Raw genomic sequence first — 27,894 nt, forward strand, 5'->3', positions numbered from 1 at the left:
TGACGGGACTCGTCAGAGGCTTCCTCCCTCCGGTCCCCGCAGACTCACATGGACACGAAAACGGACAGTGTTTCAATTAAGGACTTCACTGTGTCCCCCCCCCGACTGTCCAGCTCATCGACTCGCCTCCCTTCACGCTGCTCCTCATCGTTACACTTCGACATTCGTGTTCTTGGCTTTTCTTTTCTTTCTTTTCTTTTTTCCCCCCACAATTTCGACAGCTTTAGATTTCCCCACTGTGTTCTGGGTTACAGGTTCTGGGCCAGTTTGTACAGCGACAGTGAAGTCTGGAGGGAAACCAGGAGAGACAGTAAATAATGAAGTGAAGGAGACTGACCCAAAAGGACAGTCAGAAAATACAAGAAAATGTATCTAGGACACACTGTAAATACAAAATGGGCATAGTCTCCAAATGGTCTCTCAAATGTTTTAAAGTGTAATACCACCGAGAGACACTAGGGGCTGGCTTACATTCAAAAAAGTATCAACTTCTCTCCTGAAAAACGAAGTCGGTAGATATTTTCCACAAGTCATCATGGTGTCATTAGATAAACTGTCCTTCTGAAAAATATTCCGGCATTAATTACATATTAGGCTTCGAAAAGCTTTGTTTTTGGGGGCGTGTTTGTTTGATTGACAGGCCTGAGGTGCAGTCAGGTTTCCGGTAGAGGTGGGCGGAGCTTGGTGTCCTCAGGTTCTCAGTCCGATCTCACCGCTTGCCCCTCCTCCTCCCCCACCTCGTCCAAATATGGTCACTTCTGGCTCACAAAAAAAACAAAAACAAACAAAGATGGCGGAAGTTGACCATATTTGGAGTTGCTGTATTCACGACCTCAGAAATTCCCAGAAAGCTGCGAGTTCACAAGTTTTCCTGATGATTTCAGAAATGGTGGAGGTCAATTAATATAATGTAATTTTAGTCACTTAGAGTTTTTCTTGCTAAATTGTTAGCATCTGTGGCTTCTAGACGCCCACCGGGTTGCCGTTGCCTAGCAGCAGCGTTGTCACGATTTAACCACATGGAACAGCAACGATACCGACGCGCAAAACTCCTCACCTTCAAACCACAAGAGTTTCATTTGAAAGTCGTCGGGCCGCCGAGACGGAGACGCGCCGAACGGCGAAGTTCCTCACGAGTTGCGTGTGAAGCCTCGTCGTCCGGCGGACGGATGGGAGCATCGAGCCGGAGTTAATCTACGATACGTACATCGACCCGCGGCGTGACCCGAGCTGAGAGAGAGACAGTAATATATGCAGGGCGGAATAAAAAAAGAGGCGAAATAAAACCTTTGCCAGACGTCTTGAGAGACGAGCGGTCGAACGTTAACGGTCCAAACAATACGAGGAACAACTCTCGCTTTATAAATACAACATGACGCTTCGTCCATTAGAGCCAATCTGCAGGAGGCTCGACGGGCCGGTGAGAAACCATCAGAGCATTTCTCTCTGTGTGTGTGTGTGTGTGTGTGTGTGTGTGTGTGTGTGTGTGTGTGTGTGTGTGTGTGTGTGTGTGTGTGTGTGTGTGTGTGGGTGTGTGTGTGTGTGGGTGTGTGGGTGTGTGTTGTGAGATTCTCCTTCTTCCCATGACGGAGTAATTTGTTAATTCTCAGAGGATGAGAAGCTATAAACAGGTTTTTTTTGTTTTTTTTTATGAGTCCTCGCTATTTTAAAATGTCCTTTTTTTCCCCGCTGTCAGGATGTAATTGTCGGCCGTCACTCGATCAGGATATTTTGCGGCAGCAGAAATATTCAGGCCTCTCGTGCTAAAAATCGACAGAAAGCAAAAAGATAACTAAAGCAACTGAGAAGCGGAGATTATTTCAGCCCGTCGAGCTGCGGCGGCAAATAAAGCTCGGAGGAATCCTGCAGCTCGGGCTTCAAAACCAATTACTTTTTATTCTCAACTTTAATGGCGTTAGTGTGACGGACGAATCCGCTCCAGGAAAATAAAACACCGTCTGTTGTCTCGGATTTCACCGGAGTCACGAAAGATGTTTTATTAGATCTGATTGATCGAGTTCTATTATTATTCCTAGTTTTAATATTTAATTGATTGTTTTAAGTGATTCTGATCTAATTGGTTGGAAACTGTAGTGTTTCAATTTACTGAGCAGGTTTGGAAGTTTTTACTCGGGTGTATGCGGTCCGTGTATCTCTACTACTTGAGTCTTCTGCATTTTAATATGCGAACAAATAAGAATCTTTAAAATGAATAAACACATAAATCGTGGCTTCAGAAAACATCTCCAGCAAAAAAAAAAAAAACTTAAAAAAAAATCTCAACTGTCCTTCCAAAAAAATGTGCTTTGAATCCATCTTTAAGTCCACAGTGACTCTGGCGGGACAACATCAGGTAGCGCCACCCTGTGGTTGGTCGCAGCCTGTCAAGACTTTTAAGTCCGGTTTAGACCGAAGACCAAACAAAACTGTTTTTAGAGTCCCGATTGGGCAGTTTGAGGACAAAAGGCGCCGATAGTTGTTTTTTCTGCTCATCGGCGGAGACGACAACAAAACTCTCAACAACAAAATCGCTGCAGAAAAAAACAAAAAAAACGCGGCGTAAATGAATAAATACCGAGAAAAAATAGCTTCTGTTTTCTTTGGATAAACCTGAACGCCACCGGGTTCGTGAGGTGTGCGGTTGAAGCTGTCGGTTTCATGTTGAACACACACACACACACACACACACACACACACACACTCACACACACACACACACACACACACACACACACTCACACACACACACACACACGGGCTCCCGCCTACTTTGCAATGAAATCACTGCCATTATCAGAATGTAATGATTATTATTGTGCCGTCACGCCGCCAGAAGGAAAATGGCTGCGAGTCTATTTCCGGGCAGCTCGCCGGTTCGACCCTCGGAAAGAAAAACACAGCAGCTATGTCACCAAGAAAAAACGTATATAATATACATATATATCAATCTTGTATTTCCTCCGGGGCTCGAGGGCTCTCCCGTCTTTTTTCATTCGCGGCTCAACTCGACGTCCTTCGCCGTCGTTTCTCATTTGGCGAATCGGGAGATTTTTAAACGTTAAAATAAGGATCTTCTTGTCTTTTCAGCGGTTTTTTTTGTCCTGCCGATCGGTGAAGATTATTGTCTTCATAGAGGCAGATCGCCGAGGGACGAGTTCATTTTTTTTTCCCCAAAAAAAGGCAAAAGGTTTCCTTTCGGGAGGGACGTGGGCTGCAGTTTTATTTGAAATGTAGATTCGGAGCCGTGTCTGTTGCGCTTTCATCTTGTCCATGAAAAATGCATGCTGTGATCTCATTATCCTGCTCTCCTCTTGGAACGCTACATAAAATCAATCCGGGGCCGAGGAGGGGTGAGAACACTACAGATTCTTCTTCTCCCCTCACAACGGGTGAGAAGAGGCCCTACAAGTGGGAGGAGGAGGAGGAGGAGGAAGAGGAGGAAGAGGAGTGTGTGTGTGTGTGTGTGTGTGTGTGTGTGTGTGTGTGTGTGTGTGTGTGTGTGTGTGTGCACTAAACTGGTGGTTGAGGTTGATTTAACGCATTAACTACAAGCTTGTCTATGTTTTCATTTCGTTCACTTCAAGATGAAACAACCGTGACGTTGAATAATTTTTCTGCTTATTACTGTTTCTATATTTAATATAAAAGGTTGCGTTAAAAATAAAAAATAAAAAGTGTAGATGTGCAGTTTTGGTCCAATCATAAAAGTGGGCGTGGCTTCCGGATCTGAAAAGGTTAGTGCCTTAAGTTGCAATACCACCGAGGAGCCACTAGGGGCTGGTTTACAAAAAAGGCTCCGGCTCCATAGAGTCCCATTCAACTTCTCTCATTGAATACAAAGTCAATAACTTTTTTCAAAATGGCGTCATTCGCTTGCGCTGGCAGGTTTCCATTATAAGTGGGCGGGGCTTAGTGTCCTCATGGAAAACACAGACTCTGAAGCAGCACAAGTTTCTATGTCGAGGTCCGTCGGTGTCGGTGGATCCTGCTTACCTCATCGTTACCTGTAAACCAGCCACGTTTTTATTTTTTATTTTTGTTCCTCTCTCCCCACCGGATGCTCTCATTGCTAAATTGGCAGCAGGTGGGGAGCAATGCATGTAGCTGCAATTTAACTAATTACAGTAATGATAGGTGAGCGCTGTGTCTCATTTCTGGCTGTAATGGGCTAAAGTGAGCACGCCCTCGGCGAACACGCCGCATACCAATGGCACACCTGAAGCCCGGCTCTCCTGCCTCCTGTGACTTCACGAGCCGAGTGTTGTTGTGTTTTTTTACTGTTGTAAAGTGTATTGGATGGGGGGCGGCGGGTTGGGGGGAGGGGGGGGTCCTTGTTTATGCCAGTCATGGTTGCCACGGGAACCGTCTGCCAGAGGCCCAAAGTGAGCTATGACCTTGGTCCCGTCGGAGATTAATGTCCGCTGGCTTTCGACGGACACCCCCCACCCCCTTCCCCGAAAACAACAACACCACCCCCTCCCCCCGCCTCCTTCACATCAATACAGGCACAGCTGTCGTTACCGTCCTCACAGTTAGATTAATGGAGCCTTCAGAGTTTCACCACCAAGGGGACCAAGTGACCACGGATTAGTGCTTCCAGCCGTACGATCACTGACTGCACATCAAAGTAGACGTAACTTCCGGGTTTGAAAAGGGAAGCCGATGCAGAAGTGCCATAAAGTGCAGTACCGCTGGGGGCCGCTAGGGGTTCGGCTCCATAGACTCTCATTCAACGTCTCTCCTGAAATACAAAGTCAATAAATTTTTCTACGCGTCATAATAATGTTATTCACGGAACTTTTTTTTGGCGGTCCATCTGAAAACAATCCCGTCGTTAATTCGATTTTAGGCTTCAAAAAGCGGGATGTTTTGGGGGCGGGCGTGTGTTTGATTGACAGGTCTTTGTTGCAGTCAGTTTTTCCCGCTATAAGTGGGCGGGGCTTAGTGTCCTCGAATCAGCTCCTCCTCAGCTCGTCCAAACTTCTGTCTCCAGAAAAATAATATGTTGACTGCTGAAGAGACAAACTCGTGTGACATTTGTGATGTCACAAATATTGTGATGTCACATATTTCCATTACACCTGTTTTTGTTATACCTCCTGATTTGGTCACGTTTCCTTGATTTTAGTGTTTCCTTCTTCGTCCTGTAGCCTTCATACAAAAGTTAACAGATTTCTGCGTTTTAGCCGTTAAAATACCGTTAATCCTCTGTAGCATTATGTTATGAATTTTTTTTTAATGATGTCAACACTGAATATTTCTAGTGAGCGTCATCCCAAACCTTTAAGAACATTCTGTAAAAATGATCCTGCTGAAAACACCGAACAAAAACATTTTCACAATATTCAGGTTGTTTTTTTTTTTCTTATCACAGCAAGTAAACACGTCATCATTTTATAGATTTTTGTGGCACGTTGCTCTGACTCCTTCCTGCGAAACGCCTGAAATTCAACGACTCCCTCAAAACAACGTCCGGCTCAGACGCAACACAACACTTCCAACTTCCTGCTCCTTGAAATCACCGGCAGCGTTAATGGAGCTCGCCATCCGTCTCCGTCTGCTCCGTTTGGCCGCCGCTGTCTTCTATTGACTTTCCTCTTTTGCTGTAATCTCATTGGAATAATGGACCGTGCCGAATACCTTCAAGTCTATTTTCAAGCCGAGGTTTTATTCAATCGCTCTCCGGTAACTCGGTTTAGCAGACGTTTGTTGTCATCGTCCTTACGGATCGCTATCAACGGGATTAAAACGTGCCAAAAAAAAAAAGGTCATTGAGACTCGGTCGCAGGTGGAGGATGAACTCTCGCCGGCCCCGGGCTGTAAATCCACCATCTTCTCTAAAGCCACTTTTACATGAAAGACGACACCGCTGTCGCCTCCGACTGTTGGAGCGGCTTCTGGAAATGTCAGATGTTGCATGTTAACTCGGCATTTCAATAAAACAAGTCGAAGGAGAATCGCCGTGTTGCACGTCTTCGAGCATCGTGACTGCAGCGCGTCACAACGCAATCGGTTGGTTGTTTAGATCTTTGCACTGTTGTTTAGTTTAATTTAACATTTTTCTATTTTTATTGTGTATATTGTGCATTTTTTTTAATTTTTATATTTAATATCGTTACTACCTTTTATTTTTTATTATTATGTTATTTTTATGGCTTTATTCTGTATTTATAAATGCTGCTGTAGCGAGATTAATAAAATATCGATCTATCTAATCATAACTGCGATGTGAAGTCGAAACCGCCGATAATTACAGGAACGTACGATGCAGCACGTTATTCGTTTTGACGACGAGCTCTTGGAAACAAAGGGCGTCATTTGTAGACGGTAGAAAACGCGTGATGATGATTACATGATGATTCAGAGTTACAACGAGTCTAGTTGTAATTGTTACATGAGAAGAGAAGGTTGGTGTGGAGCAGACTGGAGATATATCGCCTCTCAGCTTCCCTACCTTTTTTTTTTTTTTTTTTCTTTCCGACTAATTAAATCGGCCACGCCGTCTGTCGGCGGCGGCGGAAGAAGATCGGCGCCCCGGGGCTCCGAACACGAAGTGCAGACATGAGACTCCCGACGTAAAACTGTCTCGGCGGAGGATGTTCGAGGAGCGAAAGGAAGCCGAGACGAGCGGAAAATCGAATTTTAGGAGATGAGATGGGGAAGAGAATTGGTGAGGTGACGGACTCCCGACGACCAGAGAGGAAGAGGAGCATCTTAAACTGCAGTGTGATTTCACAGCTGGACAAAGAGCCTCTGAACACTTCAGGTCATCGGTGCCTCCAGGAAATCCGCAATCTGGTGAATATCTAAGGGAGCTTGCAATTTTTATTTTTTTTCTGCAAAGGATGTCGTCAACAGAAGCTTGAACGTATTAACGGCATGAAGGAAAGTCCGTTCAGACAAAACTCACTTCATCAACATAGATAACAAACTCGGGGGGAAAAAACGGAAGTGACAGGGTTTGTGGAAAAACGTGGCCTTCACAATAAAATGTTCAAATTAAATGCTGATTATCAAAGGAAGTGATCACATGTTACTGCATGCGACAAAAAATTATAAACTTTAAAATTATAAGACGATGCACTTTATATCACCTTTACACGTAAAACGAACATCAATCAATGTCAGTTTTGTGAATAAACTTCATAACATATTGACCATTTCCCACTGGGGCGAGACGAGGCTTTTATTTTGTTGAGGTTAGTCTGTATGCCTGAAATCTAACACGTTTCTTCATCATTTATTTATATATTTGATGACATAATCCAAAAAAATTGGGGTCACGTCCAAGTAAATGCTCTACATTCGACATTTGATCATTTATATGCACATTTTAATTAAATGATGTTCTATTGGTGCAAAATGAAGCTATGAATTACTAAAATATAACGCACACACACACACACACACACACACACACACACACACACACACACACACACACCCCTCCTACACTCGAATCAGTGTTTAGGGAACGTGACGAGCGTCGTCTGGCTTTCGTTTCACACCCCGGTGAAGATGTGCGACTGATGCTCCGTGATCTCATTCCCACATGATGATGATGATGATGATGATGATGTCTGTCCACCGCTGCTGTAACTGGGGTTCTGTGGATGTTTTTTTTTGGAGCTGCAGGGGCGATTGCAGCAGAAACAGGAGCTCTGCTGAGATGCATCTCAATGAGAGGGGGTGGGGGGAGGGGGGGTTCTCACTTTAACTGTGTCCTCACGCCGGGAGCTCCGTGTTTACATCTCCAGCCACCATGAAACATTGGCAGTGTTATATTACATCATCAGTGATTTCTATCAGATGCTCCTCTGCTGGAGGAGCCGCCACCTTCTTACCGGCTTTGTCTTTTCCGAGTGCCTTTTTTTATTTTCCTTCAAATCAACATTATAATCTTTGACCTTTGTCGTTTTTTTTGGTAATTTGCTGTCGGAGAAGGTTTCAAAAAGATTCAGAAAATCCAACGTTGTCATCTGTTGGCTTCAACATATCTATGAAACCCCAGAGGGGCCTTCTGATTGACAGCTGTCAGTCATTGAATGTCCTTTATATTGACTGACTTTTGATCTCCGTTAATCTGACGAGGTGTGAAGATCGAGCTAATACACCCACCAACGCTTTATATCTAACGAACTTTGAAGTCGTTCTGGACTTAATTGTCCTTAATTTTCACGACTGACTTTGTCTATATAAATATTATATAATCGTTTCCTTGGTTACCACCTCTCTACTCTCCACATATGAGGCTGTCACATAAAGAAAAAATACCCAATACTCAAGAAAACCTGGTAGGTGTTACAGTTTGTGATGAATTCAGTTTAAGTTGTTAAATCTGGAACCTGCAAAAAAAAAAAAAGGAGGGTTTAAATTTACTTCAACTAATCTGTTGTTATCTGAACCTCAAGAACTGAAAATGGGCTTAAATCTCTTCCCCCGGTTTTTAAGCTACATCCTGTTCCTCCTCCCCAGCGGCAGTAATGCGACTCGTAGTGGCAGCAGACATCATGTAAGCGACTCGCCACCTTTTTTCCTTTAAATACCTCCGAGGATCACTGAACTCAGGTAAGAGGAGCGAAAACGAACAGCGAGCCGTCCGGGTTTCATAAAGCCGAAGATCCTCCCGAGCAATTCAGCTTTTTGTTCCCGTGACAGCAGGAAGATGAAGGAGGACTCGGTGAAATCTCCCCGACGAGGCCGGTGTGTGAGTACGTTACGTAATCTCAAAGATGGACGTGCAGAGTCCAATCGCTGCTTTTATTTTAGTGTTTTATGTTACGACGGGGTCCGTCTCGTTGCAGATTCACCGAGGACGATCAGCTGAATTTTCATTTCATTCATCTTTTAATTTTCAGGGAATCGACAAGAGTGGGGAGTCGAAAGGGAGGAGAGAACAAGAAAATCTGGGCAGCAGCATCCCCGGGAGTCTGGTTGGTAGACAGACACCGATGTTGAAATTCAGATCACACACTCGCCTACAAACCGTTGCTGCTTCACCAGGGAGGGGAAGGATGAGAGGGGGGGTGGGGGGGTAGACCGAGCGCCTGTACGACAGTAGGAAGACGAGGCTGAACCTCGACCTGCATGCAGCATCACACGCGTGTGGTTAAGACGACTTCCGGTGCAACTGCAGGACTGCAGGACTGCAGCTGTCAGATATGTTGAAGGATTCACTTCCAAATTCAACCTGAATATCAATATTTATTGAATATCAATCAACATATCAACACAGATGCTGTTTAATCCGCCTCAGATTTACAACATCAGTCTAAAACCGGAGGTGATTAAACACGAGACAAAAAAATACCATGAATAATTCCTTAAAAAAATGCTTCGAAACAAAAGCATCACTTCAGTTCTTGATGTTTTTCGGATTTCTTACTTAAAGAAGTTTTTATTTTCTTTGTTCGTGTGCTCAATTAAAATTACAGCGGTGGATGTTGTGGTTTTAAAGTTCGGCCAGTAGGGGGCGGTGTTGTCTCACCTGTTGAAATGCCTCAACCCCGGATACGGCGACGCAGGAGGAAGTTGGAGGCTTTGCCGTCCTCTAGTGGCCCTCGGTGGTATTGCATTAAGGCACTTTACGCATTTTTTTCAGACCCGGAAGCTACGAACACTTTTATATCCAGTCTATGATTGGAGGGTTTTGATGGCCGCTGGTGGGGGGGGGCTTTGTTTGCACACCAAGTGAAGCAGATGGGTAAATGAGTGGCAAACACACACACACACACACACACACACACACACACACACACACACACACACATGAATCACAGCGTAGCACCACAGATTAGCAGCGCATAGTTTCCTCTGCTTTACTGCCAAGTCAAATATTCAGTCGATGAACCACAACGTCCTCTGAGCTTTGAGATCAAACGTTAACGTGTCAACAGCGTGCAGTTTTTAGGAGCAGTATTGACTAACTGAAAGGTTTATTTCTGGAAAAGAACATTTAAAAAGCCGCAAATCTTCTCACCTTTTTTCATATTTTCTTGACAAAAAGTTGGAGCTGCTACAGAATCGTAAATATTCCCGTTAAAAGCAGATGAAGTTGGTGATAATAGTTCTGCTGTCGGTGGACGTTTCTTTTTTAAGGTAAGTTATTGCAGAATATTTCAACAATTTTACTACTTTGCACAGTTTGCATCTCATTCTTCCGTCCAATAATGAGCTGCTTTTTTTTTGACTGACACTTTTTTTATATTTGACTATATTTACTATCTTGTCTGCAGCTAATCAGTCGCTGCCTCCAGCCTGAGTTCACTCAGGAGAGAAGCTGAGGGGCATTATGGGTAAAAAAAAAGGAGGAGAAGCCTTGTACCCAACTGGCACCACCTCTTTTACCCACCATGCCCCCCCTCCACCCCCCGCTGCTGTTTGAATGGATGAGTTTGTTATTTCTGGGTGAGAGAAGGTTAACAAACCAGGGGTCCTCACGTCGTCGCCCCCCCCCCCCTTCAATGCCCCCCATTGATCTGCAAATGAGCGAAAGGGGTTGGGGGGGGGAGGGGGGCTGAAGAACAACAAGGTTTCAGCTCGGTTATTTGTTTACTGTCATGCAACATTTGACTGTTCGTGTGTGTTCGACCCCAACATCGCTGTGGATGTTTGCTGAGGCTTTTATTTTGAAAATCACTCATTCTCGAGAGTTTGGACGAAATATTTCGTACACTACAAAAAGTCAAAAATACAAGAAATTCATCACAATTTCTTAAAAATGTTTTCATCAAAATTTGAAACAGATGACTCAAAATACTTTTTCATACAGAAGGGCAGAGAAAAAAAAGATATATATATATATATATATTTATTTATTTATTTTAATCCAAAACTAAGCAGTCTCATCTGTAATGAAGAAATATCAGTGGTCGGGATTAGAGTTCAATAAAATACTAAAATAAAGGATATGCCAACTAATAAAACCAACTGAAATGCATAAATAAATTAATAAAAATCACACAAATAGATTAAACAACTCAAATGAATTGTTAGCACCCCCAACATATCAAACAACTTTAAAATATATTTTCCTTAAATAAATGCCCATCAAAGTGGTGTTAGATATATTAAATAATCCTGTTACAGAAGCAGCTCACAGCTGATGCTGTTATGAGAATATTAATATATAAGAGGCACTTTAAAATCATGTATGTGCAAAATTTTAAACGCCTAAAAGTAAAATATTTGAATTGTATTCTGCTGTATTATAAATATCCACACAATGTAGTCACAACGTAAAAAAATATGATGTCTTGTTATTTGCTTCCATACAAACACACACACACACACACACACACACACACAAACACACACACACACACACACACACACACACACACACTCCTGAACACTGTCCCCTCCCTGCAGCGCCCACAGTTCACTGGTCACTATGGCAACCGGCCGGGTTCACGTTTCCTCCTCAGCCTCGCCTCGATCTCAGAAACACAATAATCTCAGAGCATCACTTAACGTGTGTCCGCGCGCTGTCGCACGTCTGCTCTTCTTCACGAGGCGACGCTCTCCTCCGTCGTCTTCATCGTCGTCTTCATCGTCGTCTTCTTCGTCTTCATCCCGGTATTTTGCGTCGCCGCGTCTCTCATCCGCCGGAGAGCAGCTATTCACGGAGGCAATCAATGCCAGCCGGCAGGAAGAGTGACAAAACGAAGCTTAATGACGCGCGAGGCGGCTTTTGATGGCACGTATAAATAAAGTGTAAACGGCTGCTCGGCAGGCGAAGCCCGCTCGGGACGATTAGAGGACGATCCGATGAGAGGGGCGGAGCCACAACTTGGGTTTACTCAACGATGTGGGACACCAGCGTGTCATTTCCATGATTTTATCTACTTTTATGAGTAATATAAGGGGGGGCAGGTGGGGGACCACTTTAATCAACAAGAGGCAACGAAACGAGACAAACTGCCTTTAATTTAAAGACACCCGGACTTGGAGACGAGTCCAGTTAGCTTCGGCTAACGCAGATCGACCACAACAACGGACGTGTCGCGTTATTAACCGCTTTTAGACTTTTTTCCAAAATCAGGCGTCAAAGTTAAAGCTGTTTTTTTTGTGTTTTTTCTTCAGATTCCTTTCGGCCGCCCGGCTGAGTAAAGCGCTGCGTGGTTTGGAGAGAGTCGCCGTGGCTCGACGACCAATTAAAACAAAGCACCGTGGGGAAATAATGGCCGCGCGTCCTCCCGGTGGCGGCTGATGACTCGATGACTCAGTCGCTGGACGGAGGAGGAGGCGACGCAGCGTTTCCTCTGGGGCGGGGGGGGGGGGGGGGGGGCTTGGGAAGAGGGGGGAGGGAGGGGAGGGGGGGGTTTACGAGTTTCAGAGCAGGTAAGTAGACACGGAAGCAGAATTTGAAGTCCTCTGTGTGTTTGTTAATGATCACTTTCTAAACTGTTTATATTCTCCATGACGCACACACACATAACCCCCCCCCCCACCTCCCCCCGCCTCCCCCCGAGGAGGATCATTTTTCAACCACAACAAACCACACACACACACACACAAACACACACAGGGCGGCCGGTCGGCCCGTCTCCAAGCTGACGAAGTAAATGAGGTGGAAACGTATGAAGCCGAAGACGTCCCCCGCGGAGACGTTATGTGAAAGAGACACCGTTGGACCGAGGAGAGGGAAAACAAACAAAAAAAAACACAAGAACATGATTCTCTGCCTGTTTGTCAAATTACAAGTCGAAGCATCAGTTCAGTAACCGGGACACCTCGAGGAGTCTCAACCGAAGTCCTCACGTCTCCAGAAACTCCTTAACTAATGCGCTGTCAATCATTTCCCTCACCAACGTACACTAATCTTACATAAGACTAACGGAGCACTTCGAAGACACAAAATTATACAAAGATCTACAGTATTTTTGAAATTGCAAAACAGCTGCAGGAGGTGAAGTTTTTGGAGGGCGGTTTGTGAAGCTTAAAAAATTACATTTTTGAATTATTTCCTGTCTTTTACATGAAGCTGATCCGATTGTGACTGAAACAAAACAACACTTTAAAGATCGCAGCTTTAAAAGATCCGTTTGGATTAAAATCAACAAGCAAGCAGACTTATAAAAGAAAACCATTTTGCAAAACAACCTTTCTGTTTCCTCTAACAGAGTTTCATTCGTCGACCCGGCAACCATCTGTACCCCCCTCCCCCCCTCCCTCCCTCCCCTCCCACCCACAGTAATAAGATTATGCATCCCTGCAGGCTCTGTGAACAACATGTTAACTGTCTCACCCCTGAACTTGGTCTCCAAGGTGCTCCTTTTTCACTGTCACTCATCCCCACGGAGCCCAAGGGTGGGGAGGGGGGGGGGGGGGTTAGCTGTACCTGCCAGCCCCCTCCCCCCCCCCCCCCCCCCCACACACACACACCTCCCCCCTCCCCCGCTGCCCTTCCAGCCGGCATCTCTCACCCCACAGCAACACCTTCCACCTCCTGCCGGCATTCAGCAGAGATATATTCTGCATTTCTGATGTTAAATACATAATTATAGATATATATCTATATCTATATATGTATATAGATATAGATATATATCTATATACATATATATATCTATATATATATCCTAATACACACATACAATACAATAAAATGTTATAGAGCAAGATATGATGGAGAGAGGGGCCTTCAGAGAGCGTATCCATGGCAACACTTAGTGTCAAGCATCACTCATCACAAGCTGCGAGCATGTGCTCCACGAGCCCCCCCCCCCCCCCCCCCCCCGTGGCATTTCAGACCGTCTCTCTCTCTCTCTCTCTCTCTCTCTTTCTCGACCCGGCCAATCAGCAACCAGCATTCCCACACAGAGCCAATGAGATCGCAGATCGTGGAAATGTTGCGTTAAAAAAAAAAAAAAAAAAAAACTGTCGTTGATGCATTTTGGTGATATAAAATCTTCTGGTGATTATCGTTGTAGATTCTACACTGAGACTCTGACAGTCACAGACAGGAAGTAGAAGGAGGGTTGTCATCAGCGCTCATCATCAGTGCAGCTGTTTGAATGAATTCTTACATCAGTGAGTGTAATCACTGCGGAAAAAAAAAAAAAGATGAATGTTTCCAAACCTTGAAGTCTTGAAGGGAAATCCTGCTTCCTGTTCTCCGCGAGTCGAGCTCTTCGACTAAAAGTCTCGGTGACAAAAATTAGAGCGTCTTTTTATATTGTCACGTGTTCGTGCACGTCTCGCTTCGTCATTACTCTCCAGCCCTGTAGGGGGCGCTGTTGACACAGAAAAGCACACGGAAATAGTGCAGAAGAGAAAAAGTCCAAGCAGTGACCGAACAACACACTTCTGTGACCATATTTGGACGAGCTGTGGGAGGAGCCAAACGGTGGATCTGAATCAATCTGATTGGGAACTACAGGTCACTAAGCCCCGCCCACCGATAGTGCAAACCTGTCTGCACTACAGGCCTGTCAATCAAACAGACACGCCCCTCCAAACATTGATGGGATTATTTTAAGATGGACACCGATCAGAAGGAGGGAATTTAGTGAATCATGGAAAAACATCATTGACTTTGTATTTCATGAGAGAAGTTGAATGGGAGTCTATGGAGCCGGACCCCTATTGGCCCTCGGTGGTATTGCACTTTTTGAAACTTCTGCATCGGTTCCATTTATCAGACCTGGAAGCTGCATCCTTACTCGCCCTAAAAAACAAATCAATACGAGTCTAAGTGTGTGATATATTTAGAATATTTTCAGCTCTTATATCGTCTCTCTTTCAAAGCCACCAGACTCGACCTGGAGTTCCCGGTCGGCCGCTGCCTCCATCGGTTAGTTCACTTGCGTGACCTTTGGTGCTTGTTTGGATCTCAGCCAACGTCGCACCGAAGTGGACAAAAATCTGAAAGCGTGACCGAAGGAATAAAAAGACGGATAAACGGATATTATAGAAGACAGAAAAGAGAGATGAGCAGAATGAAAGCAAGCGACAGCTTGAGAGCTCCCCGCCGGGCCGTCGGGCCGCCGGGCCGTCGGTCCTCCTGATGTCTTAGTCCTGTCGCCTGTTTACAGTCAGGTGCACCGTGTGTGTGTGTGTGTGTGTGTGTGTGTGTGTGTGTGTGTGTGTGTGTGTGTGTGTGTTAACGCCATCGTGTCTGCGGTGGAAATCCAGTCGGCAGGCAGATGGCCAAACAAACGGACGATCGGTGGTGCGGATTGGATTAACACGGGGATCTAATTGCATTTTCAGAAAACCAGAGAAAGCAAACGAGGAGAAATTAAAAGTGGCGTCCGAACGACGGTTCAGTTTCGTAGCAACTTGGCACAAGAACCGGGAGAGGTTCGCCACAAAACGCCCTTTTTGATGTCCTGGATGGATCGGGCCTGAAAACAAGGGACAGTTCGGTTTGATTCCAAAATAACTTAGAACGTCCAGAAAAATCCCCGAAGCAAAAGAGGCCGACGCTCTTCTGCAAGTTTCATTTAATGACTTCAGGTATTCGTGAGTAAATGTCAGATATGAAAACTTCCGCATGTTTCCTCTTCGAGGCTCAACATCATCGAGTGTTTATTTCCTCCCTCGTGTTTCCTTTCTGCTGATTCGGCGTTTCTGTGAAACGATGCTGTGGTTTTTCCCGCCGCCTCCTGCGGTCGGAGCCCCCCCGAGCCGAGCCGAGCAGGATGGAGGCCGGGTGGTGGAGGGAGGAGGGAGGGAGGGAGGGAGGGTTTTGGGGGATCTTTTGCTTTTGAGGAATGAGCACTTCTCACTTCTCTCTTCTTCCTGCAGCGACTGGAGTGCAATAATTAATATAGCGTGTTGCAAAAAAAGGATGAAGAAGCGCAAAGATGGCGTCCGGTTCCTTGTGTGGTGACTCGGCGCTCATCACATTATTCACGGCTGAAGGGTTTTAATGCTTCGTTCGGTAACGAGCAGCCGGCTGAAGGCCCTCTGATCTCAAGCTCACTTATTCTCGCTGGGCTGAACTCCAGACAGAGAAAAGGCTGCAGGATTCCCTCCAGATGGAAACAAAGCCAGCAGCTCCCACTGACATTTTTCACTTTATTCATCTGCAGTCAAGTGTAACGCACCACATATGTGCCTTTGAGTGAGTGTGTGTGTGAGTGTGTGTGTGATTGTGTGTGTGAGTGATTGTGTGTGTGAGTGTGTGAGTGTGTGAGTGTGTGTGTGTGTGTGTGTGTGTGTGTGTGTGTGTGAGTTGTCATAAATCCCAGGGTTTCATACCTGGACTAAGTAAAATTTGTTTCGCCTGCACCTGATCCAATATTAAACTCAATATTTAGGTGGAAACAAAACAATCCTGAGAAGATTCATTGGACTTTAATTTATTGAGTGAATCATGTCTTCTTTTCTTTTTTTTCTTTTTTATATTAACCCACATTTATGTTGTCTCCTCCTAAAAGCAAAAAAACAGCATGAAATTGAATCTTGTTCATAGAAAGCTAAATCTAACATCGACACCTAGTGGTGACAAACTGACAGTACACCACGTTCAGGCTTTTTATTTTGGATTATATTAATTATATTATCCCTGTGTTTTTTTTCACATGTAAACCGCTCTACAAAGGTGAAGAGTTGATTATATGAACTGCACTGTAGGGACATATTATTTTATTTATTGTAAAATTGGTCATGTTGAACTAAAAATGGAAAGAAAAAAACATAGTTCGTGGCAATTTAAAGGTTTTACTGCATGATAATTGTGGAAAAAAAAAATCTGTAAATCACATAACAACAATACATAGAAAGAACAAAAGATCTGACAAAACACTTTTTTTTTTATTTCATTAGATTCATATAGACTTTATTAAAATCTGTTTAGCCTTAATTGCTGGACATACTATGAAAAGCAGTTAATGCAAAATGATCAAATTCCCAAAATACAGAATTTCATCAACAAAAAATTTCAACTGAAATGAACTGGGATTAAATCAAATCTTAAAAAAATGTAGATAATTTGTTTTAAACTGTTGTTTAAGTGTCTAAATTAAAGGTTTTCATGAGTTTAATTTGTGTTTATAAAAAAACTTAACAGGTGCTGCTAAAATATATATATATATATATATATTTGCTTTGCCTTCAACTACAAATGTCTAGAAATGATTTCAAACTTTTTCTCCTGCATAATGAACTCCTGGCAGCTTTGCAGCACAACTTTTACTACGATTTAAATAAATCAACCAAAAATCTAAATGTTGTTGCAGAGTTCAGTTGAAGAATAAAGACATAAAGAGACATTTAACCGACTGATTAAATAAAATCAAAGACAGAAGCAGGATTATTTTTAGAGTTTGTGCAGCGACTGATGCTTTTCGAGGATTAACGGTGTTTCTTTTTAAAGGTTCGGTGTAAAAGACAGTTTCTCCCCAAAGTCTGTCCTGGATATTTTTGCCTCAGAGAAATCGGTCCAGCAGGCGCAGGTGGAAAGAACGGAGGCGAGCCAAGACCTCCTGCAGAGCGGCAGGAGGAGCCAAGACACAGCCTGAGAGGGGAAAAGACACATCGCCACGGTAACGTACAGAGGCCAAGAAATGAATGAGCTTCTCTACATATTGGAACAAGAAAAACACGTGATCGATAAAACGATTCACTCAAACAGACCTGTTTCTGAAAAAAAACTCGGGAATCTAAAAAAATCCAACATTTTATTTCCTCACTTTCCAAACACATCTTCGTCTAGAACCGACGTCCGTGTTTACGTCACGCCGTTGTCTTTGTTTTCATGCTTGCGTGTACGTTTTATAGGATGAATCTCCGGGTGCGGGCGGGTTGACCATCACCTCCAGCGCCAGCTGCGGTAAAACTGGAGGACCGGAAGGAGCCAGCATCGCTGTCAGATACGTTTCACCGCCGGGTCCATGTCGATCACCTCCAAAACAATAAGAGAGTTTGTTGAGAAAAACAAAAAGGAAAGTTTCGTTGCGTAGTTGGTAATCGCCTCTTCGACCAATAGGACGAGGCGCTCGGCAGCAGCGAATTCAATCACTTTCTCCATAGTTGTCTTGGACGTGACCTGGCAAGACAAACAATAGTACAGCCACGAAGTGATTATAAAGGGACACGTAATGACCACACAGAGACAGAACTGACAAAAAGAGACACAAAATGATCAAAATAAGATGCAAACCATCACTAAAAAGATGCAAAACTACCAGAAAGAGATGCAAACGGGTCCTATAGACAGACGCTTTGAAAAATAGACACAAAAGGACCAAAAATAGATGCACAGACCAAACAAAAGAACCAGAACTGAATTAAAAAGAGTTGAAAAATAATTGTAATGAGACGTTAGAAGACGACAATAAAAATCCCAAATAAATCCTCAGAAAGACACGAAAGACCGGAAACAGATACAAACCGCAGAGATGGAAAGTAGAGACGTAAAATGAACAAATACATGCAAATTGAGTGCTTGGAGTCACAAACATGATTTGAAAACGAACAGAAATAGACACAAATAAAAGCAAAAAGACCCTTGGCACTAAAATAAGATGTAAAATGAACACAAATAGATGCAAAACAACTTTAAAGAAGCACAAACCATCATTATCTGTAGTCATTTTAGGTCGCTTTTAATTTGTGGGTGTGGCTGGCATGTAGGGAAGTTTTGGGCCCTTTAGCCTGATACACCCGTACTTTAGTATATCGGTGATTACAACGGGATATATAAGCTTGACAGAGCTACTTGTTTTACCTGGGTCAACACACCTGTCCGAGTCAAATCGAGGGGCACCAAAATCAAATCGGTTCATCTACGAGTCCAACTGAACGTTCGTGCCAAATCTGAATAAAATCCCCCAAGAACCTCCTGAGATATAACGTTCACGAGAATAGGACGTCCAGTCAGAAAAATACCAAAAGTGCCTCAACTGTCAAAGACATGGAGGAATAAAAATGGAAATCTACACACATGAAACCAAATAAATGTTGCTGTCATCAGCCTTGAGGTCATTTTAATGCGTTTTCTTAATCATCGATATTTTTAAAAAAAGAATCATAGCATTTCCAATGAGGACGTACAATTTTTGAAACTTGCGTTTATACTTTGCTTGTGAACGTTAAACCAGGAGGACTTGTTACTAATAATAATATTTGTTGTCAGACCCACAAAGTCTTCTTTGAGCCGCTGGAGAAAATGATGTCCTCCAGATGTGAAGTCACGGAACCGTCTCGCCTCGTGATGAAGTCGGCAACGCTTTTCTGGACGAGCGCTAGACCACAGCGGGACATAGAGTACCAACCTGTCGGGGGGAAAATACATCAATTTGCAGGTTTGAAGTCTTTTAAAATCTGTACAGATGATCAAATATCATTTATTTTCTCCACCGCAGGCGCCCAGAAGCCTCTGTGCCCGCTGCCTGACATCCGGAGGAAGGCTTTTTTCTTTGAGGAGCTCAGGGTACAAACACACTGCCAAGACCTGAGAAAGCAAACAGGGACTGACAGCTCAGTTTGTAGCTTTCAGGCTGATCACAGAGATGCAGAGAAGCAAACAGAGCAGGAAGACAACACACACACACACACACACACACACACACACACACACACACACACACACACATGAAATATAAAACACCAACCCGGCGAACAAATGAGATGGGAGGCATGCCCGCCCCGAGGGGATCGCCTGAGCTGCCATCAATCACTCTGTTAAAGGGTTTCTTTGCGCCCTGAGAAGAAAAGTGTGTAATTTTGATCCTTCATTTATTCGTCTCTTCAAACCCTTTAACATCCTATTTATCTTGTTTAGAGTGAAATGTGCAGAGGAAGGGACTGAATTCAATACCAAGCTCGCACCCAACGACAATACTCCATACTTTAAAGATACCCAGTGACTTTACATCCCGTGTTTGAGTCAGGGCGTTGCCTTGATACACGATCACAGGATGAACGTGAGGTCAAAGTGACCTTTTACTTTTGTCCTTTTACCACTAAACTTTTATCACTTCATCCCCGAGTCAAAGTGAATGGTTGTGCCAAATTTGAAGAAAGTCCATGAAGGCGTTACGGAGATAATGTATTCATGAGATGCGTGGATTGTATTCACCAAATAACAAACGATTCAACAAACTCACAGGGTCTCTGACGCATCTTTAATATTTATTAAGAGGAAGGTCTTACAGATTGAAAAAACAATATTAAAACCGAAACACTTAAAAACAATCAAACTTAATCACGTTAAAAAACAAATCTTTGACACGGCGCCTTGACAAACCTTCCACATTGTATTTATTAATCCACAATATATCATTTTTCAGCTTCCCCTTTATCCATGAAAAATCACCTCCATACAACAAATAACAGCACAAATATGAACATAGAACAACAGAACTATAACTGTAAATTATCATTTCACCTGTCAGTCATCAGAAATCCAATTCATCACATATATATCATTCTTAAACTGGTTTTTACACCATCTTTATACACAATCTATTAATATCAACTCAGGAAACATGTAACGAGTAACGGTTTTAATGACTAAGTCTCCAATAATTTGGAAAACAGGTTTGTAGTTTGTTTGTTGCATTAGTTGCACAATGTTGTGCAACAATCACAAGAGACGGCTTTGATAATTCGACTGTGCTGCACGTCTGTATAATCAATATAGTTGCTTTGTTTTATGACTTTATAAGTCAGCTGACACTATCAGAAGGACATTTATTGAGTTACTTTAACTGCTTTCCATTTTCTGCTGATAATCTGAGTTTAATATTTTGTATTTATGTCTTAAATGTTTAAATTTGCATTCTTTAGAATTGCATTTAAAATTTTTCGAATCCTTTTTTTCATTTTTAATGTAGCCTATAAATTCCATTTTCATTTTTACTTTTACTCAGTACACATTAACTTGTCAGACTACAAAAAAAAAACCCACACCAGGAGATTATGTAACATGATGCACTGTTACTGATTTAACTTCTTAGCAACCCGTGTAAAGTAAATTAAAATGAAGTAGCAGCTAAACATTAACACACTGCGGACACACTAAACCATCAGCGCCCGCAAGTTATATATTATTATGTAATATTACCAAAGCTACAGTTACAGTTTCAACAAAATGTGCTTAAAGAAATATAATAGTTTGGTGTCAGTTGTCCATGTTGAATATTTTAGTTTTGATGCCTAAATATTGTTTTTATAGTTTAAATGAACACAAACAAGTAGGATTTGTATTTAAAACTACAAACGTGTTTCAAGTAGCCCTATCAAAATAAAAGCATTCAGCAAAACATTCTGATTTGGCATCTTCATGTTGAAGATTTTCTTTTAATATTTAAATAAATGAGTTCAGAATTGAGTATAAAACTCAAGTTTGCAGACACGTTGTGGTGAAAGATCGCTGACGAAATCTGTCACCTTCCTCGTTACGACGGTATCAGCTGGAACGGTATCAGTCGACAGGTGAGTTCAGGTACAGTTTGTGACTCACGTGAGCGATCTCTCTGCGACTGCAGGGTCGGCGGGGCGATCACCTGGTTCACCTCCCGCACGCAGCTCGTGTCCTCGAATCCTCTCGGCCTGCTCACAGTTCACCGAGACAAGCTGGCCGTGCGACCAGGAGGCGGGTTTTAATCGAGAAAAAACACACGAGGCAATAAAAAAATAAAAAAATAATGTCACAACCCCGTGGAGAGGTGTCTGATAAACAAGGACGTAATGCTTTTAATTGTATGTTTTTAATGCTGATTGTTAACTTTCCTCTGTTCTCTGTTTTTTTTATTCACAGCACAGAGGAAGTGTTTCTGAAATTGAATTTAAACATGTTTCGTATTTGTTTGACAGTTTTCCTTTCTGAAGCCGAGGCCTGTTTCTCCACAGAGGACCACACATCCAGTCAAAGTGTTTTGTCCTTCACACCTCTCTCCGGTTCACGGTGTTCGTCCACCAGGCGGAGGTGAAAGGAACGGAGGCGAGCCAGGACCTCCTCCAGGGTGTCGGGAGGAACGAGGACACACAACCTGAGAGACAGAAAAACACACCAACGAATCACTTTTTTTGACAAAAAAAAAAAAAAAAAAAAGCAGTTGAATGTGTGTTTTTATAAGGTGTGGTCTGTTACCTCAGATGGTGGCTGCCGGTGGTTCCAGCATGATGACCTGCACCTGCAATCACGCCTTCCTCTTCCAGGAACTTCTGACAGTAAAGAACGTCCACTTCCACCCCGAGTAACTGAAGAAAAGACGGCATCAGGCTGTATTTTATTATTTAACCTATACATGAGAGTCCCGTAGGTTTGTAATTTTGAAGCGTGTCTCACATATTCAAGTTTTTTGGGGGCATGAAGTGACCATATTTGGACATATGAGGGGTGTAACTCGTAGGCAGTATGCCCCGCCCACCCATGGCAGAAACCTGACTGAACAATAAACTGCGTATAAAAGAGTTCGTAGCTTCCGGGTCTGAAAATTGAGGCCGATGCGGAAGTGACCTTTATCTGCAATACCAGCGAGTGCCACTAGAGGTCGGCTCCAAAAAGCCTCCGGCTCCATAGACTCCCATTCAACTTCTCTCATCAAATCCAAAGTGAATAAAATGTGTCCATCAGTTATCTCGGTGTTGTTAGCTAAAGTCACTCCTTCTTATTAGTTTTCTGGAGGTCCATCTGAAAATAATCCCTCATTCATTAGAAAAGAAGATTCAACAAGACCTGTTTTTAAATTTCACACAAAGGTTCTGGTAAGATTTTCCCACCTCGGCCTGCTCTCTGATCTCAGACGGTAAATACAGACGGGGATAAATGAAGATTCCCGCCGTCGCCGGCTGGCAGCTCATCCCGGGCAGATGATCCAGGAGCTGCTGAGCCCGCTGAGCATTCTGGGACAGCGTCGCCCGGGTGACGAGCGTCTCCTTCGGTGAACAGAGCGTGAGAGTTGGCGGAAGGTCAACGCGGGAGCGCGAGCCGCTCTGCCGTCGTGGTTCTGTTTCCTCACCCGTCGGTACGCGTCGTACGAGGCGTCTCCGGGCTTCGGAGGGTGGAGCGTGAGGTCCAGAGCCAGCTGCCCCGTCACCGGAGCGCTGATGTCGGTGCACAGCGAGGTTTCAACGAAATGCATCACCTGTGGGTCCATGTTGACGACCTCCATGTAACCCGATCTCAGACCGCACCTGGAGACACAGATACGTTCATCTTATTGATTTATTTCACGTACTTTTACGGGTCTAATCGTCCGGCACCGTGAGCTTACTCTCCCGCGGCGGCCGCGGATATCGAGTTGAAGGAGACGAGCTCCACCGTCTCCGAGAGCTCTTCGTCCATCTCGAACAGGACCTTCTTGTAGGAAATGAACTCCCCGTCCGGCCCGTACACGCTGTCCTGGTGGACCTGCAGGCGCAGAGGACAGGAAGTGATGCATACAAAGAAATCCTGCCGGATTCATGAAAGAGACGGTTTGCGATCACCTCGTCCACCAGCAGCAAGAGTCGCTCAGCCGCCGCGAACCGAATCACCTCCTCCACCGACTTCCTGTCCTGCACGTGTCCTACGGAGACGAAACGGCGGCGTGAATACGGACGACGGCGAGGCGGACGTTTTAACGTAGCCGCCGCGTGGAGCCCAACCTGTGGGGTTTCCCGGGTTGCTGATGTAAATGGCTCTGGGCTCACAGCGCCCCCCGGCGGCGGTCAGAGCTCGGCGCAGCTCGTCCGGGTCGACGGCCCAGCCGCGCTCCTCGCTCAACCGATACGGCGCCGACGTCACCCCGGCCTCGTCCAGCAGCGCGGGCAGCGTGTGGGGGCAGGGCGCCGGGGTCAGCACGCCCGTCGGAGTCGCCCCCTCCCCGCTGGCCAGAAGCTTCACCACAACCTTAACGCAATTATACAACATTTTTCTGGACTTTCATTTTATTGCAACCTTTTTTTTTTCTTTTTCTAAACTTTGAGCCGTTGGTTATTGTTTTGTTTCCTGGCTGACGTGAGCTTTTATCTCCAAAATAAATTGGTTCACACATTTTTCCTGTGTGCCTAAACGCCTCACAGACTATCAACAGATGCAACAATTTACTGATGTTCCCTAAACGTCTCATGCATCCACCGTAAATCACCAACCACCTCGAAAATGGACATTAGTTCTTGGTGAGTAGTAATTTTTGATCCCTACACAAATTGTATTACTTTTTTAAATAACAATAAATCGTGCTAATTAATATTGACATCAGTTTCATACCATCAAGGCCCTTTGAGAACCAGCAGAAATGAAGATGTTTTGGGGGCATGAAGGAACGCCGTCTCGTCTGGCGATGAACTCGGAGATACTTCGCTGGACGTGAAGCAGCCCGGAGGAGGCAGAGTATGAACCTACCAATCATCTCAGTAAATGTGAGTCTGCCCGGTTTAATACGTCACAGATTATATATTTTCTTTTTCCAATCCTCACCCACACTTCTTCCATCGCAGGCCTCCAGCAGCCTCTGAGCTCTCAGCCGGACATCCAGAGGAAGATGGCCGTCCGTCAGCAGCTGAGGGTAGAGACACACTGCCAATACCTGAGACAGGAAAGTTACATTGACAGTCGACGATGAAGACAAGAAGACAATAAAAGCTTTCTTTAATCAAGAAAGTTCCTTCCTGAGGTTAGAAAAATAAGCAGCTGTTTACAGGATGTTCTTGCTTTTAATTTGTTGTTTACGTCAGACTGAATCATGTCGAAGCACAAATGAAGAAACAAACCTGTCGAACGAAGGAGAGGGGTTTCATTCCTGCTCTGTGAGGGTCACCTGAAGCCACATCGATCACCTCTTTAAAGGGTTTCTGCGCCCCCTGCAGGACAACACGTGTCAATGCAGGAGAATAAGTGATTTCAACATGTCATATCAGTCAAATTTGATTTCAAATTTGATTTCTTTGGTTGTATTTAATGGAGGAAAATGGCAAATGCACCAAACTCACATATAAATATGAATGCACTGTTCACTTTATTTCATAAACTTACAAAAATGTGATGTTTAAAAAATTCCCCTTGGGGATTAATAAAGTAAATACCTACCTACCTACCCACCTAAACAGGCTAAAAGAGGGCCTGAACACATCTCAGAACTTAATTTGCAAGGAAGAATAAACTATAATTCAAGAATTTTTACACTATCTAGCTAAAAAAAACAAAAAGGTTTTTAATACTTCTTTGTCTCTATGAAATAAAAACAGTGCATTTATATTTTTCATTAAGTTTGTTTGCACATATTCTACTCATTTTATCCACTTGTTTTTTTTGTGCTTTTAAAGGCTCTTACCGCCGTGATCTCCTTCGTGATGTGTGCAGCCAGACTCTGCAGCTCACTTTGCGAAGACACTCTGATGCCTCTCACTCTGGGATTCACCTGTTGCAGGGAAGTCATCGTCTTTTTCAGATTTAAATGTCAAAACTCTGAAGTCCGAGCAGCGTCAGACGGACAGCGGAGAGGTTTCAGTAGAGGTGAATGGCTGACTAATGTACCAGCGTGGAGGTTCAAATGTGACTTCACAGGTGCACTTTGGACATCTCAAAAGATCCTTTCTGCTTCTGCGTTAGAAGATTTGAAGATCTGGAAAGTTTGGCCGAAAAATTTTAACTAAAAATATTGTAAAACAACATGGAATTATTATTATTAAATCAATGTTATTTCATTTATTAATAAACTGATGTTTAAATCGCAATGGAATATTTAGATAATCCAAGGTTATAGTATGTAGTTATAGTATCAAACCAACATTGGTAAGTTTGTAAATAAACTGTCATTAAGAAAAGAAGCAATATTTTTTTAAAAGGTTTAAAAACTTAACTGCACGTGATTTCCCCCCCCCCATTTCTTCTTTTTTTTTCTTTTCAAATTTTCAAATTATTAAACAATAAAAAACATTTTTATTGTTTAAGTTAATTGAAATGCAAATACTGCAGATGCTAAGCAGCAGATTTTTTAATGATATTTTGGACGACATGCTATAGTATGACTTTTTTATCATAATTTAGACGACATGCTATAGTATGACTTTTATGTCATATTTTAGACGACATGCTATAGTATGACTTTTATATCATATTTTAGACGACATGCTATAGTATGACTTTTTTATCATGTTTTAGACGACATGCTATAGTATGACTTTTTTATCATGTTTTAGACGACATGCTATAGTATGACTTTTTTATCATGTTTTAGACGACATGCTATAGTATGACTTTTTTATCATATTTTAGACGACATGCTATAGTATGACTTTTTGATCATATTTTAGACGACATGTTATAGTATGACTTTTTTTGTCATATTTTAGACGACATGTTATAGTATGACTTTTTTTTTTATCATATTTTAGACGACATGCTATAGTATGACTTTTTTATCATAATTTAGACGACATGCTATAGTATGACTTTTATATCATATTTTAGACGACATGCTATAGTATGACTTTTTTATCATGTTTTAGACGACATGCTATAGTATGACTTTTTTATCATGTTTTAGACGACATGCTATAGTATGACTTTTTTATCATGTTTTAGACGACATGCTATAGTATGACTTTTTTATCATATTTTAGACGACATGCTATAGTATGACTTTTTTATCATGTTTTAGACGACATGCTATAGTATGACTTTTTGATCATATTTTAGACGACATGTTATAGTATGACTTTTTTTGTCATATTTTAGACGACATGCTATAGTATGACTTTTTTTTTTATCATATTTTAGACGACATGTTATAGTATGACTTTTTTTGTCATATTTTAGACGACATGCTATAGTATGACTTTTTTTTATCATATTTTAGACGACATGCTATAGTATGACTTTTTCTTATCATATTTTAGACGACATGTTATAGTATGACTTTTATATCATATTTTAGACGACATGTTATAGTATGACTTTTATATCATATTTTAGACGACATGTTATAGTATGACTTTTTTATCATAATTTAGACGACATGCTATAGTATGACTTTTATATCATATTTTAGACGACATGCTATAGTATGACTTTTTCTTATCATATTTTAGACGACATGTTATAGTATGACTTTTATATCATATTTTAGACGACATGCTATAGTATGACTTTTTTTTATCATATTTTAGACGACATGCTATAGTATGACTTTTTTATCATGTTTTAGACGACATGTTATAGTATGACTTTTTTATCATATTTTAGACGACATGCTATAGTATGACTTTTTGATCATATTTTAGACGACATGTTATAGTATGACTTTTTTTTTATCATATTTTAGACGACATGTTATAGTATGACTTTTTTTTGTCATATTTTAGACGACATGCTATAGTATGACTTTTTTTTATCATATTTTAGACGACATGTTATAGTATGACTTTTTTTGTCATATTTTAGACGACATGTTATAGTATGACTTTTTTTTGTCATATTTTAGACGACATGTTGTAGTATGACTTTTTGATCATATTTTAGACGACATGCTATAGTATGACTTTTTTTTTTTATCATATTTTAGACGACATGCTATAGTATGACTTTTTTTGTCATATTTTAGACGACATGCTATAGTATGACTTTTTGATCATATTTTAGACGACATGCTATAGTATGACTTTTTGATCATATTTTAGACGACATGTTATAGTATGACTTTTTTTGTCATATTTTAGACGACATGTTATAGTATGACTTTTTTTTTTATCATATTTTAGACGACATGCTATAGTATGACTTTTTTATCATAATTTAGACGACATGCTATAGTATGACTTTTATATCATATTTTAGACGACATGCTATAGTATGACTTTTTTATCATGTTTTAGACGACATGCTATAGTATGACTTTTTTATCATGTTTTAGACGACATGCTATAGTATGACTTTTTTATCATGTTTTAGACGACATGCTATAGTATGACTTTTTTATCATATTTTAGACGACATGCTATAGTATGACTTTT

The 27,894-nt window shown here is 42.4% G+C and overlaps 1 protein-coding gene and 1 long non-coding RNA gene across 2 annotated transcripts; one reads left to right on the forward strand and one right to left on the reverse strand.

The window, feature by feature from the left end:
• Positions 1-20,784: 20,784 nt before the first annotated feature.
• On the reverse strand, positions 20,785-25,325 carry LOC138200347 (alanine aminotransferase 2-like). The gene is made up of 11 exons (XM_069152928.1): positions 25,215-25,325; positions 24,655-24,744; positions 24,362-24,470; positions 24,152-24,282; positions 23,548-23,791; positions 23,389-23,468; positions 23,175-23,311; positions 22,920-23,094; positions 22,681-22,836; positions 22,049-22,158; positions 20,785-21,947 (listed from the first exon to the last, which is right to left on the reverse strand). Exons 1-11 carry the CDS (start codon positions 25,317-25,319, stop codon positions 21,824-21,826), a joined length of 1,461 nt encoding a protein of 486 aa, XP_069009029.1. The 5' UTR covers positions 25,320-25,325; the 3' UTR covers positions 20,785-21,823.
• On the forward strand, positions 23,285-25,550 carry LOC138200348 (uncharacterized). Its single transcript, XR_011178396.1, has 4 exons — positions 23,285-24,060; positions 24,144-24,303; positions 24,382-24,557; positions 25,207-25,550. It is a non-coding gene; the product is annotated as an uncharacterized lncRNA (long non-coding RNA).
• Positions 25,551-27,894: the final 2,344 nt, after the last annotated feature.

Source organism: Embiotoca jacksoni, unplaced genomic scaffold (genome assembly GCF_022577435.1).
Source record: "Embiotoca jacksoni isolate LCO1_2020_lvr unplaced genomic scaffold, fEmbJac1.0.p SCAF_19, whole genome shotgun sequence".
Lineage (NCBI taxonomy): Eukaryota > Metazoa > Chordata > Actinopteri > Embiotocidae > Embiotoca > Embiotoca jacksoni.